The sequence below is a fragment of the Pituophis catenifer genome, unplaced genomic scaffold (genome assembly GCF_029215685.1).
Source record: "Pituophis catenifer annectens isolate HBS135680 unplaced genomic scaffold, rPitCat1.0.hap2 SCAF_10, whole genome shotgun sequence".
Lineage (NCBI taxonomy): Eukaryota > Metazoa > Chordata > Lepidosauria > Squamata > Colubridae > Pituophis > Pituophis catenifer.
In genome coordinates this window covers 17,961,350-17,981,255 of record NW_027256890.1, presented here as the reverse complement: position 1 = coordinate 17,981,255, position 19,906 = coordinate 17,961,350, and the positions used below count along the sequence as shown (strand labels likewise).

The 19,906-nt window shown below is 45.7% G+C and overlaps 2 protein-coding genes and 1 long non-coding RNA gene across 3 annotated transcripts in view; 2 read left to right on the top strand and 1 right to left on the bottom strand.

Annotated features, from left to right (window-relative positions):
- The window catches only part of CELF3 (CUGBP Elav-like family member 3), a 28,131-nt gene extending 27,974 nt beyond the window's left edge, over positions 1-157 (top strand). The window contains 1 exon segment of the mRNA XM_070951047.1: positions 1-157. The gene's annotated coding sequence lies outside the window, so the exon portion shown is untranslated.
- Positions 158-4,098: 3,941 nt separating this feature from the next.
- Positions 4,099-13,686, bottom strand: LOC139322119 (neuronal acetylcholine receptor subunit alpha-7-like). Its single transcript, XM_070951099.1, has 9 exons — positions 13,507-13,686; positions 12,364-12,408; positions 12,124-12,233; positions 11,479-11,558; positions 10,411-10,578; positions 9,544-9,738; positions 6,498-6,584; positions 5,543-5,652; positions 4,099-4,623 (listed from the first exon to the last, which is right to left on the bottom strand). Exons 1-9 carry the CDS (start codon positions 13,684-13,686, stop codon positions 4,099-4,101), a joined length of 1,500 nt encoding a protein of 499 aa, XP_070807200.1.
- On the top strand, positions 8,299-19,876 carry LOC139322120 (uncharacterized). The gene is made up of 3 exons (XR_011600826.1): positions 8,299-8,392; positions 9,565-10,562; positions 19,166-19,876. It is a non-coding gene; the product is annotated as an uncharacterized lncRNA (long non-coding RNA).
- The last annotated feature ends 30 nt before the right edge of the window (positions 19,877-19,906 follow it).

Here is a 19,906-nt window from a genome sequence, read left to right as displayed (position 1 = left end):
GTCTGGAGCTCAAAATAGGAGCCATCTCCGCTTGACCTTTGTCGCCCACCCTCCGACGGCCCAGTTTCCTTCTTCTCTCTGCTCTTCTTCTTCTTCTTCCTCATCCATCTCCTAGAAAAACGGCTTCTTCTGGGCATCGATTGCTTTCCTCAATGACTTGATCCTGTGGGCCATCAAGACTTCTTCAAGGATGGAGTCCCACCAGACCAGCTTCTTCTCCTGCTGCCTCCTCTCCAGCGTGGGATCCATGCCTCTCTCTCCTTTAGGTCCAACTGAGGAATACTAGGTTGGGGGAGGAGAGCTGTCTCAAGAAGGTCCATTCTTGGTCAACGGTGGAACGATGGAGCATGGAGACTTGGGAAGAAGTAGGACGTTGATTTTTGGATGGATTTGAGATGGACTTACTTGAGACAGGTGGATTGAAGATCAGAAGGCAGCCACTTTTTTGGGGGGGGGCTCATACTCACAGCGTCTCCCCCCTCCCCACTTTCCCCAACCCACACCATCTTCTCACAGGCATTGGTGAAGGTTGGGTTGACGTCAACGGTCCAAGCCAAAATTCAGCTACCTCTAACTTTGTACATCTCAACCACGCGATGGTCCTTGCAAAAGAGGGGGAGCGACCCATGCTCTCCAGATGCTACCAAGGGGCCTCCCTGAGCCTCCCTCACCCTAAACCACGCTAGCCAGAGTCGATGGGCATTGTAGTCCTGGAGGTTTGAGAAAACCACAGGTTCCCCCGATCTTTTTTCTAAGCTCCCTGAAGACGGATTATTGAAATGATAAGTTTGATGATCGCCAAAGCGGAATTTCTCCCAAATAACTTAGAGAAGGAAATTTCTCCCCCTCGACTCCTCACAGAAGGTAGTGGAGGAATTTTGAATATTAATTGCCAATAATGTCAAATCATGTTTGACATAATTGCCTTCTTTTTTTTTTCTCTCCTTCCCCCAGCCTCCTTATCAGATTATTTTCTGGATTTGGGGCATTTGCTTGCTTCCAAAATTTTGAAAAAAAAGATGAGTTTTGGAAGTTTGAAAGCTGAAATGATCATTTTTTTCTCTCTCTCTCTGCTGCAGAGAAGTAACAGTAACAGAGTTGGAAGGGATTTTGGAGGTCATTTAGTCCACGCAGGAGACTAGGGATTCGAACTGCCGAACTGAAAGAATTGAATCTTGCACCCCGGTTTCAAACAACCAAAATGGCGAACTTTTTTTTTTTTCCCCTGGGGTCTCGTGAGGATTGGGAGGCAGACGAAGGAGGGAGTTTGAGGAGTGGGAGGTGGGAAGGAGGGTGGATAGAACTAGTGTGGCTGCCCCTGTCCCAAGTTGTGAAATAAGACACACCCACACACACAAATTCAAAGTGGCCGGAGGTTATTTTGGCATCATACAACAAGCCGTCTCTTGCGAGATGTACGAGATCCAGGCTGAAGCGAGAGGGCAGGGGAGCTCTTGGGAAACAGGCCTATGGCGGTCCAGGACTTCTCGGGGGTTGTGAACCTTAAAGGACTACAGAACTCATCGTCCACCGCTCTGTCCTGAAGCTCCAAGAAACCAAGAGAGAATCCTTGGACTGAAAAAAAAAAAAAATCTGGATTTCTCTCCGTTTTCACCAGCCTGGCTGAGTCTGTTTCTTCTCTTCCAAGATGGCAGAGCCTCTCTTACAAAATCTCCGCTTCTTCCCAGGAAGAAAAAAAAACCTTTGGAAAAAAAAATTATATATATATACATATATAAATTTTCTTTCCACTCCTTTTATGACCCTCTCAGCTTCTTCTGCAGCCAAAACATTTCGGCGAAGAAGCAGCCCGGCGTACGGCACGAGAGAACGGTCCATCGATCCTGTTTCCCCCCCCCCCTCCCTTCGTACGGACGGATCACACGGATGCTTCTTTTTTTAAAAACAGAAACAAATTTTAAAAAAATAAAAAAAACCAAAGGGAAGGAGAATGAGGGGAAAATGAAGGGGAGGGGGAAGCGAAGTTCCATCCGTAACACGACAGCTGACCGAAGATCGGAACTTCTCCCTCTTATGAAGGCTCCGTCGTAAAATTTAGGCAAAACTTTCAGATGCGTTAAGACGGATCGGTCGTGCCGGACCCTCTTTGGGGGGGGGATGTCTCCATTGCATCAGGACCAGACTCTTCTCAACCCCCTCATCTGCAACTTTCTTTATGCACCTCCCCTCCCCAAAAAACTTTGCTCCCCCACTTTCTGGAATAGCTCGGTGCGTGTACAAAATTATACCCAAGGAGTATAATCAGATTTCTGTCCCCTCCCAGGGAAGCGAGTTTCACCTGCGTGTCTCTGCCGGCAACGTTCGTCTTTTTAAAAAGACGAACGTCTTTTTCCCACCTTTAAAAAAAAAGAAAAAAACGCCAGAAAGAGCAGAAAAAAGAATATGTTTACAGTCTCTTTTGCTGATCCAGTAATTGTAAATAATTCCATTGCGATTTAGCGGCAATTAATATTTTTTCGGGGGGGGGGAGGGATTTTCGATCCTTCGGTCTTCTTCTCATTTCTGATCTTAGAAGAGTTTCAAAACTTTGTTTTCTTTTATTTTCTTCTTTTCTTTCATTTTCTCTCTGTCTCTCATGTCTTTTTCTCTCTGTCTCTCTGTGTGTCTCGCTCTCTTTTTCTGTCTCTCTCTGTCTCTGTCCCTCTGTCTCTCTCTCTCTCGCTGTGTGTCTCTCTTTGTTTCTGTTTCTCTCTCTCTCTGTGTGTGTCTCTTTCTCTCTCTCTCTTTCTCTGTCTCTCTGTATCTGTCTCTGTCTCTCTGTGTGTGTCTTTGTCTCTCTGTTTTTCTCTCTGTGTCTCTCTTTCTCTCTGTCTCTCTTGTTGGGTCTCCCTGTTCTTTTTTTACCCCTCTTCTTTTCCTTCCTTCGATTATTTCACTTTGGGAGGGGGGGCTGGGAGGTGGGTTTAATAGTGATTTTGTTTAGAAGGACCAAGGGAAGAAGGGGGTTCAAAGAAGTGAAAAAAAAAGGGGGGGGAACGGTGATTTTCAGACAATATCAAGGCTTAAATTATTGATTATTTATTGCTGTTTACTTTGAATAATTTATTTTTCTTTTTCTGTTTCAATAAAATAAGCGAAAAACTAGAATGAGACGATCTACTCTTTGGCTCGTAAGAGCGATATGGTGAGGATACGCTAAGAATATATATATATATATATATATATATATATTCTTAGCCATTGTATGGTCATTAAGTGAATTTGGCTTCCCCCCCCCCATTGACTTTGCTTTTCGTAAGCTGGCTGGGGAAGGTCGGGAACGGCGATTACGTGATCCCCGCGGTCATAACTTTTGATCATGTGACCGTGGAGATGCGACAGCCATAAGGACGAGAGCCTGTCATAAGTCATTTTTTTTTCAGGGGCGTTGTAACTTCGGACGTTTGCTAAACGGATGCTCGTAAATCGAGGGCCACATCACTGTGAAAACTGAGGTGGATCTGGGCATTAAAACGGGACACGAGTTGGGGGTTTGGGTGAGGGAAAAGACCCCTTTTAAAGAGTTTTTAGCAATTTTGATTGGAGTTTGGTCCTGGGATCAGCCCTGCCAGAGGGAACTGAGAAGAGACCCATTTTTGGGGGGAGTCCAGAGTCAAGACAGGGTCTCCAGCAACTGCCGAGAGAAAGGATGGAGGCTTTGGGAGGAACACACCCCAAAATCAGCTCCCTCTGGGTAAGACTTTGTAGGTCTGGAAGCCCCCTCGCCTCCTGGTCCAGCTGGAGTCCAAACACTCCGAAATCTGAACGTTCTCGTGGTCCACCAGAATTTTTTCATCCAAGCTTTTTGAAGTCTGAACGTCCAACGTGATCCCGAGGGCTGAAGAAGACCGGCTTGAGGGATTCGGAGGAGAACCAGTCCAAGACGACACCGCCTCATTGTTGTCTCTGGCCAATGGGGACCTCTGTCCCAGGAGGAGCTCCACAACTATTGCATGCAAACCTTGGTGCCCACCACAAAATCCGGGTCGGTAGCATGCACACGAGGAAGGTCTCCGGCCAGCCCCGTCTTTCTCCATCCAGGGGTGGCCCTTCTCGCCATCTCAAGGAGGTCCTCGGAAAACGTGGAGCTCCGGAGCGTCAGAGGAAGTCCTTGGTGATGGCCTCGGCGAAGTTGGGGGCCGCCATGAGGATGGCGATGGAACAGACGATGTGGAAGAGGGCGAAGAGTACCAGGCAGAGTCGGTCAATGACGGCCCCGGCGAACTTCCACTGGTTGCAGGTGGCCCTGGAGACGTCTTGGCTGCGGAAGCGTTGAGCCACGTATCTCAGCTCCTTCAGGATGGAGCTCAGGTGGGGGGCAGAGAGAGGGTCTTCCGGGATGGAGGACGGAAGCTCCGGGGAGAAGAGGAAGGGACGGGGTACGTCGGGGGGTTTGGTGGGGAAGGGGGCAGGAGCGACGGCAGCAATGGGGATCCCTGCGTAGACCAGGTGGCCGTTGGCGATGGGCCCAGCCGGACGGGTTGGTGGGCTGCCTGCTCCGTCACTGTTGTCCGAGCTGCAGCTCAGCAAACTGGGGGCGCAGGGGGGGCGCCCCTGGGGTTCTTCTCCCGGTTGGCGCATCCTCAAGAGCCAGGCGCCCCAGTTCAGCACCAGCACCTGGACCTGCGTGGAAGAAGCTGCTGGATGAGAGAAGGGGACCCCAAATCTCGCTTGGAGTTGAGATCACTGAAAGGACCAAAGGAGAAGGGGAAGGGAAGATTTTGGGACTTCAATTCCCAGAATTCCCCAGCCAGCTTGTCATAAAGCATGCTGGTGGGGGAATTCTGGGAATTGAAGTCCACCCATCTTTAAAGCATTTAAGAGCCTTGGTAGTACAGTGGTTTAATGCACCCTGTTATTAACACAGCTGCCTGCAATTTCTGCAGGTTTGAATCTTACCAGGCTCAAGGTTGACTCAGCCTTCCATCCTTTCTAAGGTAGGTGAAATGAGGACCCAGTTTGTGGGGGCAATAAGCTGACTTCGTATAAATATACAAAAGGATGAAGGCTATTGCTTAACGCATTGTAAGCCCCCCTGAGTCTCCGGAGAAGGGTGGCATATAAATCAAAAAAAAAAAAAAAAAGCATGCTGGCTGGGGGATTCTGGGAGTTGAAGTCCACTCCTCTTAAAGTGGCCAGCATAGAGAAACACTGCTCTGGACTGTGCCACGTTTTGATGGAAGCCCCCAACTCACATACGTAAGAATACAATCATACTCTTTTCTTTCTTTTTAACACACCCAAAACAGAATTATAAAAAAAAAATAGAAGAGCTCGCCAGGACAAGGAACCTGCCATTCAAGTTGGTGAAAGTGCATCTCCGGTGGTTTAAAAGGTGGCATATTATGCCAGCCAAGGGGCAAGATCCACAAAGGGAGGCACCCCACAGCAGGAGACAGAAATGGTACCTTTGGCAGGAAGTTATGGAAAGTTCATAATCTTTAATCCCGAAATGTTTGCCAGGAGGCCCCCGATGGATGGAGAGAGCAGGGATAAGTTTCACCCGCACACCCCCAAATCTCAAACGGGAGGTGGCACTCACCCATCTTGGCATGGAGCCGCCGTCGGGATCGTGGTGATGATACTGGAGGACAAAGACCGTGGTCATCACGGAGAGACCCACCATCCCCATGGTGCTGGCAAAATACTGCCCTGCAGGAGGGAATCAGATTGGAGCAATCCCGGTGGGATCCCGCCTTTGATTCCCCCACCCCCACCCCAAATACAAACCAGCCAGGTTTTTTTTAACACCGGCTCTGTGGGTGTGGCTTGGTGGGCGTGGCAGGGGAAGGATATTGCAAAATCTCCATTCCCACCCCACTCCAGGGGAAAGTTACTGCAAAATCCCCTTTTCCTCCCGATCAGCTGGGATTCGGGAGGCAGAGAATAGATGGGGGCGGGGCCAGACAGAGGTGGTATTTACCGGTTCTCCAAACTACTCAAAATTTCCGCTACCGGTTTTCCAGAACTGGTCAGAACCTGCTGAAACCAGACTCCCAAGAAAAGCATAACCCAACTAGGTAACATCATCAGTCCTAGAAGGGAGTGGGGTTTGAGGAGAGGGGCGGGGTCCTTGGTGCTCTCTGAGCTTGGTGGAGACGTTTCATGACCCAACTAGGTAACATCATCAGTCCTAGAAGGGAGTGGGGTTTGAGGAGAGGGGCGGGGTCCTTGGTGCTCTCTGAGCTTGGTGGAGACGTTTCATGACCCAACTAGGTAACATCATCAGTCCTAGAAGGGAGGGGATGGGAGGAGGAGGAGGAGGAGGAGGGGCCCTTCCAGCAAAAACTCAACAGCCCAACCAGCTTCTTCCTTTGTGCCAGAGTTTGACTGTGTCCGTCGAGAGTAAGGACTGACCTTCCTTGCAAAGGTAGAAAATCGGAGTTGGCGCAGGCGTACCCCGAGTTTGGGAGAGGGAGAAAGGCCGGTGTGTGTGTGTGTGTGTGTGTGTGTGTGTGTGCTCTTGTTGAAATTAAATTCCCCTTTTCCAGCCTCACCTATCAATGGCACCGAGTCAGAGGTAGCTGGCATCACTTCAGCCACCACCAACATGAAGACGGTGAGCGACAGCAGCACGGTGATGCCTGGGGAGAAAAGGAGACCTCAAAAGGTTAGGTTAGGTGGGGGGGGGGTTGTCCCATGGAGTTTTCCTTGAAGAGGGAGCCCCGGGTCAGCCCCACCTGCCTCAAGTCTTCCCGTCTGCAAAATGGGGAGAGTTCTTAGACTGGCCTCCAAATCTATCAGGGTTAGACCAGTTTTTTGGCAGACGAGGGAAGGGAGTTTTACTTTTTGTCCTCGTAGACCAAAGGGTGGGGAATTATGGCCCTTTTGAGGACTTGTGGTCCCAGAATTCCTCAGCCAGCCAGGCTCGGTCTCCCAACTGGGCAACTTTTAAGACTTGTGGACTTCAACTCCCAGAATAATCCTTTCTCTGAAATGGTCTAAGCAGGAGGTTGGACTAGATGACCTCCAAGGTCCCCCCCAACTCTGTTTATTCTATTCTATTCTATTCTATTCTATTCTATTCTATTCTATTCTATTCTATTCTATTCTATTCCATTCCATTCCATTCCATTCCATTCTATTCTAAGTGTCATTGTTCTATTCTATTCTATTCCATTCCATTCCATTCCATTTCATATTTTCTACCACTGTTCTATTCTATTCTATTCTATTCTATTCTATTCTATTCTATTCTATTCTATTCTATTCTATTCTATTCCATTCCATTTCATATTTTCTACCACAGTTCTGTTCTATTCTATTCTATTCTATTCTATATTATTATTCTATTCTATTCTATTCTATTCTATTCTATTCTATTCTATTCTATTCTATTCTATTCTATTCTACTCTACTCTATTCCCATTCCATATTCTATTCTATTCTATTCTATTCTATTCTATTCTATTCTACTCTACTCTACTCTATTCCCATTCCATATTCTATTCTATTCTATTCTATTGTATTCTATTCTATTCTATTCTATTCTATTCTATTCTATATTATTATTCTATTCTATTCTATTCTATTCTATTCTATTCTATTCTATTCTATTCTATTCCATTCCATTCCATTCCATTTCATATTTTCTACCACTGTTCTATTCTATTCTATTCTATTCTATTCTATTCTATTCTATTCTATTCTATTCTATTCTATTCCATTCCATTCCATTCCATTTCATATTTTCTACCACAGTTCTGTTCTATTCTATTCTATTCTATTCTATTCTATTCTATATTATTATTCTATTCTATTCTATTCTATTCTATTCTATTCTATTCTATTCTATTCTACTCTACTCTATTCCCATTCCATATTCTATTCTATTCTATTCTATTCTATTCTATTCTACTCTACTCTACTCTATTCCCATTCCATATTCTATTCTATTCTATTCTATTCTATTCTATTCTATTCTATTCTATTCTATTCTATTCTATATTATTATTCTATTCTATTCTATTCTATTCTATTCTATTCTATTCTACTCTACTCTATTCCCATTCCATATTCTATTCTATTCTATTCTATTCTATTCTATTCTAATCTATTCTATTCTATTCTACTCTACTCTATTCCCATTCCATATTCTATTCTATTCTATTCTATTCTGTTCTATTCTATTCTATTATTCTATTCCATTCCATTCCATTTCATATTTTCTACCACTATTCTATTCTATTCCTGTCCCCAGCCTCCAGAGACTCCTAGAGAGGCTCCTACAGACTCCTAGAGAGGTTCTGGAGGCTGGGGAGGACAGCAAAAAAAACGTCACTTCCTGTCCCACCGGGAGTTGGGGAATGGGCCGTTTGAGGCCTTTGGAGGGCCTCCGAGGGAGTGGGGGAGGTTCGCCGTTCCCAGATGCACAGAGATGGTCTGGAACCAGGTAAGGAAGAATAAAACGGGCCTACTGGGCCATCCTGTGCCGGGAGCGCCGGGGGGGCGGGGGAGGGGGGAGGGGGAGGGGGTTGCGCACACATGCGCGTGGGCATGTGCGCTCGCGACCCTCCCCGCCCCCCCCTCTCTCCTGGCACGTGATGGCAAAAAAGGTTTAGCCATCCCTGAATCTCTATATTCTATATTATTATTATTCTATTCTATTCTATATTACTATTCTATATTTTATTCTATATTACTATTTATTCTATATTATTCTATATTCTATACTATTATTCTACTCTATTCTATATTATTATTCTACTATATTCTATATTATTATTCTATATTCTATACTATTATTCTACTCTATTCTATACTATTATTCTCTATTTTATATTATTATTCTATATTCTATATTACTATTCTACTCTATTCTATTCTATATTATTATTCTACTCTATTCTATACTATAATTCTATATTTTATATTACTATTCTACTCTATTCTATATTATTATTCTACTATATTCTATACTATTATTCTACTCTATTCTATACTATTCTATATTTTATATTATTCTATATTCTATATTCTATATTACTATTTATTCTATATTACTATTTATTCTATATTATTATTCTACTATATTCTATACTATTATTCTACTCTATTCTATACTATTCTATATTTTATATTATTCTATATTCTATATTACTATTTATTCTATATTACTATTTATTCTATATTATTATTCTACTCTATTCTATACTATTATTCTATATTCTATATTACTATTCTACTCTATTCTATTCTATATTATTATTCTACTATTCTATATTATTCTATATATTCTATATTATCATTCTACTCTATTATATTCTATATTATTATTCTACTCTACTCTATTCTTCATTCATCAGCCAGCCATGCTGCCTCAGGAATTCTGGGAGTTGAAGTCCACAAGTCATAAAAGGGCCCGTGTTCCCCACTTCTGTTGGAGACTATCAGGGTCCTTGCTCTACAAAATCTATTTTGTTTTAAGATGTTTGTTTCACGGACAAAAAGGTTTTCTACCTCTCCCTTTTCTACTTGCAAAAAAAAAAAATCTCTCAAAATTTCGCTCTCCCTCGCCCGGCTCCTTGTGCCCATGAGTTTTACCCAGAGAAATCTTCTCCCCAGAATCGGCGGGCAAGAGGAAGACCAAAAACGTCACGGCCGAAAGGAGCAAGCAAGGCACCAGCATGTTCAGGGCGTAGTACAGCGTCCGGCGACGCATAATGACCACGAAGGTGACATCCAGGTACGGCTCCCGGCAACAGTCGTAGAAAACTCGGTTCTCACTGCCAGGGACACCTGTGGGATGGAGGGATGGAGAGGAAGAGTACACTTCTATGGGGGCCCTGGTGTTGTGGCCCGCCAGCAGATCTGGCAGCAGATTCGGACAGTGAGGAGGTTGGGGAGAACCATGGGCCAGTCCTGGAGTCTGGGGAGGGCTCTGACGAGGGCTCTGCGTCGGAGGCAGAGAGGGGGCCAGGGCCGTCTGATAGTTGTCAGCTGCCTTCAGAATCGGACATCAGTGAGGCAGACGAACAGCTGGAGCCTGTTCCCAGCGGAGTTTCCAGATGAAGGGAACAGCTAAGGAACAAGGGGCGACTCAGGAGTAAAGCCACAGGTGGATGAGGAATGGCCCCTCCCAGAGGGAATAAAAGAGGGGCGAAAGGGGAGTGGAGTTTGCAGGAGGCAATTTAGTTCATTCCTGCATTCTTGCCAAGCATTGTGGTGTCTGAAAGATATCGGCCTGGCCACTCGCCAAGCCTGATAAAGATCAGTAATGGTGAACTATTTTGAAAGACTGTGGGAGAGGAAAGACTTTGCTGGAGAGGAATTCACTGTCAATTAAATAAAAAGGGGTTTATCGGGCCAAGGACTCGGTTTCGTGCTGCTGGGGAAGCCTAGATCAGAACCCCGGGGACCCTAGCAATGCCAGAGGGGCTTCCGGATTGGGAAGGGTGACCTAACTCTTACCCACAAGGTCCCACTCGCCGTTGGAGACGTAGCCCGACGTGTCGCTCTCCAGCATACGGAGATCGAGCAGCCAGCCGTCGTGAGTCCAGGACCCGAACTTGAGGTCGCATTTTTGGGTGTCAAAGGGGAACCAACGGACATCGATTCGACAGGTGCTTTTCAAGATCCCTGCAGGAAACGGGGGAGAAGGGGGGGGGGGACGAAGATTGTAAGGGATGGCACAGATTAAAAGTGGGGTGATTGGTGCCCACTGAGCTTTGTTGTTTTCTTGGAGATATTTCATGACCCAACTAGGGAACATCTTCAGTGCTAGAAGGGAACGGGGGGGGGGAGGAGGAGGAGGAGAAGGAGGAGGAGGAGGAGGAAGAGGAGGAGGAAGAAGAGGAGGAGGAAGAAGAGGAGGAAGAAGAGGAAGAGGAAGAGGAGGGAGAGGAGGAGAAGCAGGAGGAAAGGAGGAGGAGGAGAAGAGGAGGAGGAGGAGGAGAAGGAGGAGGAAGAAGAGGAGGAAGAAGAGGAAGAGGAAGAGGAGGGAGAGGAGGAGAAGCAGGAGGAAAGGAGGAGGAGGAGAAGAGGAGGAGGAAGAGGAAGAAGAGGAGGAGAAGAAGAGAAGGAGGAGGAAGAGAAGCAGGAAAGGAGGAAGAAGAGGAAGAGGAGGAAGAAGAAGAGGAGAAGAAGAGGAGAAGGAGGAAGAAGAGGAGGAGGAGAAGAGGAAGAAGAGGAGGAGGAGGAGAAGAAGAGGAGAAGGAGAGGACAACGATGATGACTGTGGGGTCCTGGTTGATTGTTTTCTTGCAGACTTTTCATGACCCAACTAGGGAACATCATCAGTGTTCGGATAAAAAGATTTCCTCAAATGGTTGGGCAGCAGCAAAATCTCAAACTCCTTTTCTAAAATTTAGAACTATTTTTGTAGAAAAGCCGCGCAGGAGCCTCTGTGTAAAATAAGAGACCTCCATTTTGCTCGGCAATTCGAACCCTATGCAATATACCCAACTGGTCGAATGGTTTTATTATTTTTACTTTTTTAAAAAAAGAAAGATCTTCTTTTTTGTACCCTTCCCGTCTCACCTGGGGGCAGCCACTGGCAGTAACCGCTGGAATTCACCAAGACATGGGTGTGAAGGGTGGAGTCGAATTCCTCGTTGGCACTGAGAAGAAAAATTGGGGAAGGGGACACAAGGACATCCCCCCCCACACACACACACACACACTTCAGAGTCAGAAATTTCCAAGCTGCAATCAAAACATTTACACTCCTCACCCCTTCCTGAGAGCAGAAAGGACCCCCACCCCCAATAACAGCCTAGGCCAGGGGTCTCCAATATGGCGACTTTAAGACTGGTAGACTTCAACTCCCAGAATTCCCTTGTGGCTGGCTGGGGAATTCTGGGAGTTGAAGTCCACAACTCTTAAAAGTGGCCGTATTCGGAGATGCCTAGAATAATCCTGACCCACAATTCGAAATCTAACAAAGGTTGCAAGATGGGGGGGGGGGAAACAAGAATTAAACTCTTTAACTAAAAAAACACAAACCCCCCCTCCCCCAAGAATTTAAATTATTTAAATAAAATAATTATTTAAAGCCTGCCGAGACGTTTTCACAACTGCCACCGGCTTTGTCCCTTCTGCAAGATCTTTCTTAACCGGTTTTGTATCCACTCCAGGGACCTCACAAGTGTCCCCCCCCCAAATTTTTGGACTTAACTGCCTTACCTGTTGTACAGAAGGATGTCCGGCTTCCACACCTGGTCAGCCGAGAAACGTAGCGTCTTCACCCCGGGATATTCGGATTCGTTCCATCGCAAATAGTGATCGTACCAGTACTAAAAAATAAATAAAAAATAAAAAAAGGCAGGCCATGTTTTACAAGGAGCCTAATTTTGGGGTCCCCTTTTTCTTATCTTTTATCACCCTTAAATTATATATATATATATATGTATTTTAAAAATGTACCATCTGCAGCCAGACATTGGTGATGAGGACTTGATTCTTTTCATCCTGTCCAGGCAACAGCAAAAAAAAATAAATAATGTTTCTTAGAAACACCTAAAAAGCCACACACTCTTTAAAAATTCAAAAAACACTCTTAGCCCCAGGCAACTTTGTTTAATCCTAAAGCAGTCCTCGATTTACGACCGATTCAAAGTTACAACCTACACGGAAAAGGGGGATTTACCTGGCGGTTCTAACATTTTAATGGTCGTTTTAATACCCATTCCTTCCCCACTCCTGGGGGAAGGATATTACAAAATCCCCATTCCCACCCCACTCCTGGGAGAAGGATATTGCAAACTCCCCATTCCCACCCCACTCCTGGGAGAAGAGTATTGCAAAATCCCCATTCCTTCCCCACTCCTGGGATGAAGCATATTACAAAATCCCCATTCCCACCCCACTCCTGGGGGAAGGATATTGCAAACTCCCCATTCCCACCCCACTCCTGGGAGAAGGATAGTACAAAATCCCCATTCCCACCCCACTCCTGGGAGAAGGATATTATAAAATCCCCATTCCCACCCCACTCCTGGGAGAAGGATATTACAAAATCCCCATTCCCTTCCCACTCCTGGGGGAAGGGTATTGCAAAATCCCCATTCCTTCCCCACTCCTAGGGGAAGGATATTACAAAATCCCCATTCCCACCCCACTCCTGGGGGAAGGATATTACAAAATCCCCATTCCCACCCCACTCCTGGGAGAAGGATATTACAAAATCCCCATTCCCACCCCACTCCTGGGCGAAGGATATTGCAAACTCCCCATTCTCACCCCACTCCTGGGAGAAGGATATTGCAAACTCCCCATTCCCACCCCACTCCTGGGGGAAGGGTATTGCAAAATCCCCATTCCTTCCCCACTCCTGGGAGAAGGATATTACAAAATCCCCATTCCCACCCCACTCTGGGGCCAGCCAGAGGTGGTATTTGCCGGTCCTCCGAACTACTCAAAATTTCCGCTACCGGTTCTCCAGAACCTGCTGGATTTCACCCTTGCGTGGACCCCAAAATATCTTGGAATGTAGAGGGATGACTTCAGCTGGAAAATCAGGAACCTGCCGGAGATGTCCATGTTTTGGTGTTCATCTCCAGAACTTACCAGGTCCATGATCTGCATAAGACTGAGGGTGAAGTGGACAGTGATGGCTTGGGCGTCATCGCCCACGGGTCTCTCCAAGGGGAGGTAGTCTTCCATCAGGTCCTTCAGCAGTTGCCGCTGGTGGAGGCCTCCTTCGGAGTCTGCAAACCAAGAGTTGGACATGAATGTTGAGGAGAACATCAAGATCCAGAATTTGGGGAGATGTTTTTCCTGGAATCTCCTGATCTGGCAAGTCCATCTCCGTGCTGAGGTGCTTGGCTTGCCCTGAAGGTTAAAAGACAAGGGTGCCTCTGAGCCCTTAGAAGAGTGCTTCTCAACCTTCTTCTTCTGAAACTTTTCTTTTCTTGGATTTATCCATGGTTGAAATGCTCAATAAATCGCGTGACAGCGTGTGTCGCACATTGGCGGTTATGACACATATTTTGAATGACGGGGAGCCGCAGCAAAAGGGTGAAAGAGCCACATGAGCTCTAACCCAACCTGATCTTTTCACCCCAAATCTTCTGCCCCAGATTTAAATCCCCTGACCCAAAGACTTGACCCCCTCCCCTTCCACCCCGTACAAATTGCATCACAGAAGAGTCAGAAAACTCATGCCACCCCCTCCCGCCCCCCACGGCTCTGCTAATGCAAATCTGCCAGCAGGGATCTTGAATGGAAGGAGGGGAAAGGTGCCCCCCCCCCACCAGGCCCTCAAGGAACTCTCCAGCCCTCCCCCGCCCCCCCCTCCCTTCCCCATTCAGCAAAGCAGCAACGCAACATGCAAAAATTTAACTCCCGTAGGCAGAGAAGAGGGATGCATGGGCTTGCATGCCCGCAAAGCAGAACGACACACAGACGCACAAAAGGGGCAGAAGGCAGAGTGTGGCAAAATAGAACACACATACACACACACACAGACACACAAACACACACCAGCCGAGGCTCAATGAGAAAGCTATTCTGAAGGACAGCTATCCAACCCCCAGACAATATTACCCATTGAAGCTGGACCTGAAATGGGGGGCAAAAAAATGGAATTTGGCGTTTCTGGAAACCTTCAAAGCAGACGGTCTGAATTCATAAGGGGGGGGGTATAAAACCCCTTTCCCAAACCCCAGGGGTTTTTAGCTCCCCCCCCCTCAAAGCCTTTTGAAGCCACACACCTGCTCCTGCCAGGTTACGATGCCAGTGAGGAGACGTGGGCAGGACAGGTGGGTGGCTGGAGAGGAAGAGGAAGGAAGAGCCTTACCTGGGAAGAAGAGGAGGAAGAAGAAGAAGGCGAGGAGGCGAGCGGAGGAATCCGTATCCATGTCGGTTTGGAAAAAACAGGATTTAAATCCCCCCAAATCTTTCCTGCCTGCCTGCCTGCTTTGGACCAGAGAGCGGAGAAGGAGGAGAAGGAGAAGAGAGGATGTACAGCTTAGCAAAGACAGAAAATCAAACCGTCAGGAGAGGAGGAGAGAGGGAGGGAGGGAAGGAGGGAAAGGAAGGAAAAAAGAGAAAGAAAGAAACTGCATTCCAGCCATCCTTCATCCCTTTTACAGAGGGGCCTAAAGCATCTCTCTCTCTCCTGGAGACCCCCTCCCCATTTCCGAGGAACGCACGCCCCCCCCCCCACCCCCGGAATGAGAGAGGCAGGCAAAAGTGTGGGTGGGCTTGGAGAAGGGACAAGGAGGTGGGAGGGGGGCGGGAGGGTCTGCAGGCAGCCAAGATGGAGAGGCTGCAGGAGGAGGAAGAGGAGGAGGAGGAAGAGGAAAGAAAGAACTGGGCCATCGCCCCCCCCACCCCTGACTGCCTCCTCCTCCAGCCATCTCTGACCACAGAGTCAGCCTCCATCCTCCAGAGGCTCGCTTGGCCAGGCTGCCATCCCAGCAGGAAGCTCCTCGAAGCCTGGCAGGGCCAGCCTAGGGGGTGCCCTAGAGGTCATCCAGTCCAGCCCCCCTTCAGCTATGGAATTAGCAGATGCTGGGGTCATGCAGGTGCTTTGCTAGCTTCTCGATGGAGGGTGGGGGGGCGGGAGGATTATTTCTCTCTCTCCATTTTATGCAAGTTAATGCAAGAGTCCTAAAATTCATTTTTTTAAAAAAAAAAAAGGGATCATGCCCTCTCCACTTGCCGGGAAGATCCGACTCTTGTTTTCTCTTGTCCCTCACCTTCTTAAATCCACCCCCCCCCCTTGAATATTATCTTCACTTCCTTAAGGAACGAGGGCCAAGATTAGAGCTGAAACATTTAAAAAAAAAAAAAAACACCCACCAGCCAAGTTTCTAGTCCCTGTTGTCAGCGAGATGTAAGGAAAGGAGACCAAGAGATTCGATGCCAATCTGTTTGCTCAGCAGACCCAAAGTGAGGCCCTGTTTCCAATATTCTGTGCTAAAATGCACACAAATAGTCTTGTTTTTTGTTTGTTTTTTTAAATAAACTGGAAAAGGGAACGTGGGAAAGTCTCGCACTCACATCCATCTGGGATTCTTCCACACGGCGGTTAAGTTTTCCAAACCGAGCCCCGGTTTTCAACCACAACAGCTGCAGTGCTGGAGAGAACATTTTTGCTTCCTTGAATGGTTTTTCACCCTGCGTGGCACGAGGATCCCCCCCACCCCCCACCCCCGTGGGCGTGAAAGCATTCGTTGGAAGTAGATTCTTGGCACAGGAGGAGGGAGGGGGGGAGAATGCCCAGCAGGCAAAAAAAAAAAAAAAAATACCCATTTAATGGAAATTCAGCCAGGCTTCCTGTTCTGCCCCCAAAGCTGGAAATCTCACGGGCGCTTGAGCAAAAACTGGATTTTTAAAAAATCTGCAATTTGCACAACGGTGTATATGAGAGAGATCCGTCCGTCTGTGTCTGTCTGTCTGCATGTATAGATAAGATAGATAGATATAGATGATGGATGGATGGAAGATAGGTAGGTAGGTAGATATAGATAGATGAGAGATAAAGAGATAGAGATAGAGATAGATATAGAGAGATATGAGATGATGGATGATAGGTAGGTAGATATAGATGATAGATAGATAGATAGATGATAGATAGATAGATAGATAGACAGACAGACAGACAGATAGGTACGAGATGATGGATGGATGGATGGATGATAGGTAGGTAGAAATAGATAGATAGATAGATAGATAGATAGATAGATAGAAGATGATGGATGGATGATAGGTAGGTAGAGATAGATAGATAGATAGATAGATAGATAGATAGATAGATAGATAGATAGATAGGAGATGATGGATGGATGATAGGTAGGTAGAGATAGATAGATAGATAGATAGATAGATAGATAGATAGATAGATAGATAGATGATGGATGGATGGATGATAGGTAGGTAGGGATAGATAGATAGATAGATAGATAGATAGATAGATAGATAGATAGATAGATAGATAGATAGATAGATGATGGATGGATGGATGATAGGTAGGTAGGGATAGATAGATAGATAGATAGATAGATGATAGATAGATAGATAGATAGATAGATAGATAGATGATGATGGATGGATGGATGATAGGTAGGTAGAGATAGATAGATAGATAGATAGATAGATAGATAGATAGATAGATAGATAGGAGATGATGGATGGATGATAGGTAGGTAGAGATAGATAGATAGATAGATAGATAGATAGATAGATAGATAGATAGATAGGAGATGATGGATGGATGGATGATAGGTAGGTAGGGATAGATAGATAGATAGATAGATAGATAGATAGATAGATAGATAGATAGATATTCGCTGAATAAACGTAAACCATCATATCAACTGCCATCCCTTTGTGGGCCATATTATATACATAGAAGAAAGCAAACCAAATGAAGGCTGGGGACGTTTCATCGAATAAATCAATTTATTTAAAAGAATATGTTACAATTAGTTGTACTAATTGATTCTTACCAAACAATTTTTTTTTGTTTTAGAGTAGTTAGCTCTAAAGATGAAGAATGCCCTAACCCGCCTCCCCGCCCCCCGCCCCCATTTCTCCGAGCCCTTTCTTCCTTCTTCGCCAGGATATTCCTTCTTCACACCCCAAAATCGCAAACAAACAAAGAAAAAAATAACGAGGAATATGCAGTGAAAAATTACAGTTAGAAGTCTGTCAAATAAATTAAAACAGTGAGAGAGACGCACACGGAGAGCACCAGGAATCCCAGGGCTCAAATGTGTATATATATAAAACATATATATATATATATATATTTATATATATATTCTGAACCCGAACCAAGGAGATTTTTAAAAGAAAAAAAAAGAAAAGAAAAAAGGAAATTTGAGGGACATGGAAACATTTTTTCTCCCCCCTTCCAGCCTTTCTTTGGATAGCAGACTGGGATGTTAAAACAACTCATAAATCCTGTAACGGAAAGAAATAATCAGAAGTTCGGAACCTTTAAAAAAAACAGCGATGGGGAAAAAACACACCTGTGGGTTTTTCTTCGCAACGAAATCCTGGATTTTTTAAAAATGTTGCATTCTTAGAGGAATAAACATAACACTTACACATAGATTTGATTCGCTCAGAAACGGGGTCATTTTTGCAACTCAAAACTCTGGGAAGCGAAGCCACGAAAACACGGTTTTTGATGGAAGAAACAAACTCTTCGGAAGTTTTGTTACCCAGCTGAGAGCTGTTGGTCCTTCTCCCCCACCTCATCCTCCATCTGCGAGTCCCTTCGGACCCCTCCCATCCCTCGGAAACCTGCGATGGTTTGCACACCCAGGGTCAACCTAGCAGGGCTGTTGTGTGCCAGACCAGCATTCCTGAATCGACCCCCTAAGGCATCGTCCCCAATCCTTGTTAAGAATGAGAGGGAGGTATTTTTCCACTTTGGCACTCTCCAAGATATATTACTTCCAATGGATACCTTCCGTCTACTTAAGGCGGCCAAATTTGCACTCTGCGCAGCACTTAGAAATGAGGATGCCCGTACTCTCGGTTTCTTTCTCGGTGTTGTTGGCTTCGGGCTAAAGCAGTGACGGCGAACCTTTTGGGCACCAGTGCAACTGGTTGGTGCACACACATTTTTGGCTGTTTTTTTGGGCCTTTTTCAGGGCCAGAAACAGCCTGAAAATGGCCAAAAAAACCAGCCCAAAAATACCCTGGAAAACAGTCTGGAAAATAGGGCTAAAGCAAGGGGCTAGTCCTTAAGGAGATGTGCCCTTCTAAGCACATCCTAAGCTCTGATAAAACGTCCAGAAGGATCTTTTGTTGGACATGGAACGATTGCACGCTTTTTAGTGCAATCAGCATCATCTCTGTCCTTCGAGGGCACACGGTTACCGTTACTCCCTTGCCCCTCTGAGGTCCGGCGGACGCTTTTTTTACTGTCCCAGGCAGGTGCCACCACTAAATAGTCCCCCCGATGCTGAAAAACACACACATTACTCTAATTATGTGACTAGACCCACTCGTTTCCCCCTTTCTGCAACCTGGTCTGTCTGCGGGACTGTTTTTGTGGTTAGCAACTGGCTACCCGGAGCCAAACCAGGCCTCAGCTCCCGAGCAACGAATTAGCAAAAGGGCTTTAAAAGCAGGGGGGGAAATTTAATTTTGCAGGCAAAGAGCCAAACTCAAGTCCCCATCCAACGCCTTAGAAGCCGATTGCAATTTCTACTTTCGGACTCCCGGAAAAGGAGAAAAACTACTAAATTCTCTCCTCTTTCTTCAGCCCAAGAGAAAATCTGAAATGCCAAAGCTACGAAACCAAGGAAGCTTTTCAAAGCCACGCGGGGAAGGGGAAAACGACAAGCACGGAAGCTGAATTTTTGCGAAGGATTTAAGAGAGATTTTTTTTCTCCTCTCCACTGTTGCGTTTTTGCTTTTTTTTGTAAAATCCAAAGGTTGGGCCAGAAAACTCCCCCTTTTTTCCAGGTTTAAACTTCAACATTTCTTAAGCTGCAAAATCCAAATTCCTTGCAAGGAAAGATTGCAAAATCTGGGTGGGTTTTTTGTTTTTAAAAACAGGGTTTCAGGCCTCGCCGGAGCTCTGATGGGGGACACAAGAAGAGAAGCTCTAATTTAGAAGTCCCTCTAACGTAACAGCCTCAATATGGAAAAAAAAAATTATATATATATATATGTATATATAAGGGCATGATAAGTTTGTCTCTCTCTATATATATTTGCTTTTGTTTTGTTTTTTTACATACATACATATATATTTCAGACAGTGCAAACGGATGTAGGGGTCTCCATCCAGTTGTTAAAAGAAAAACGGGGGGAAAAAATTGTTCAGCGCCGTCTTATCTTTCAACAACAGGTGACTCCGAAAATGGCTACCCCCCAAAAGTAAAACTTAAAAATTTTCTGGAAACAAGAAACTGGGTGCCCCACAACCTTGTACTGGATCACGGTGGTCTCCCTCCCTCCCTCCCACCCCACCCCCCCCCGCTTAACAGGACATTCACGA

Bases quoted from the DNA above. Each gene is read 5' to 3' on its own strand.
- LOC139322119 (XM_070951099.1), bottom strand. From the start codon at position 13,686: ATGTTCTCCTCAACATTCATGTCCAACTCTTGGTTTGCAGACTCCGAA. The intron at 12,409-13,506 runs GTAAGTTCTGGA...TTGCCTGGACAG, and splicing joins TTATGCAGATCATGGACCTG to GATGAAAAGAATCAAGTCCT. The intron at 9,739-10,410 runs GTAAGAGTTAGG...TCCATCCCACAG, and splicing joins CGGCGAGTGGGACCTTGTGG to GTGTCCCTGGCAGTGAGAAC.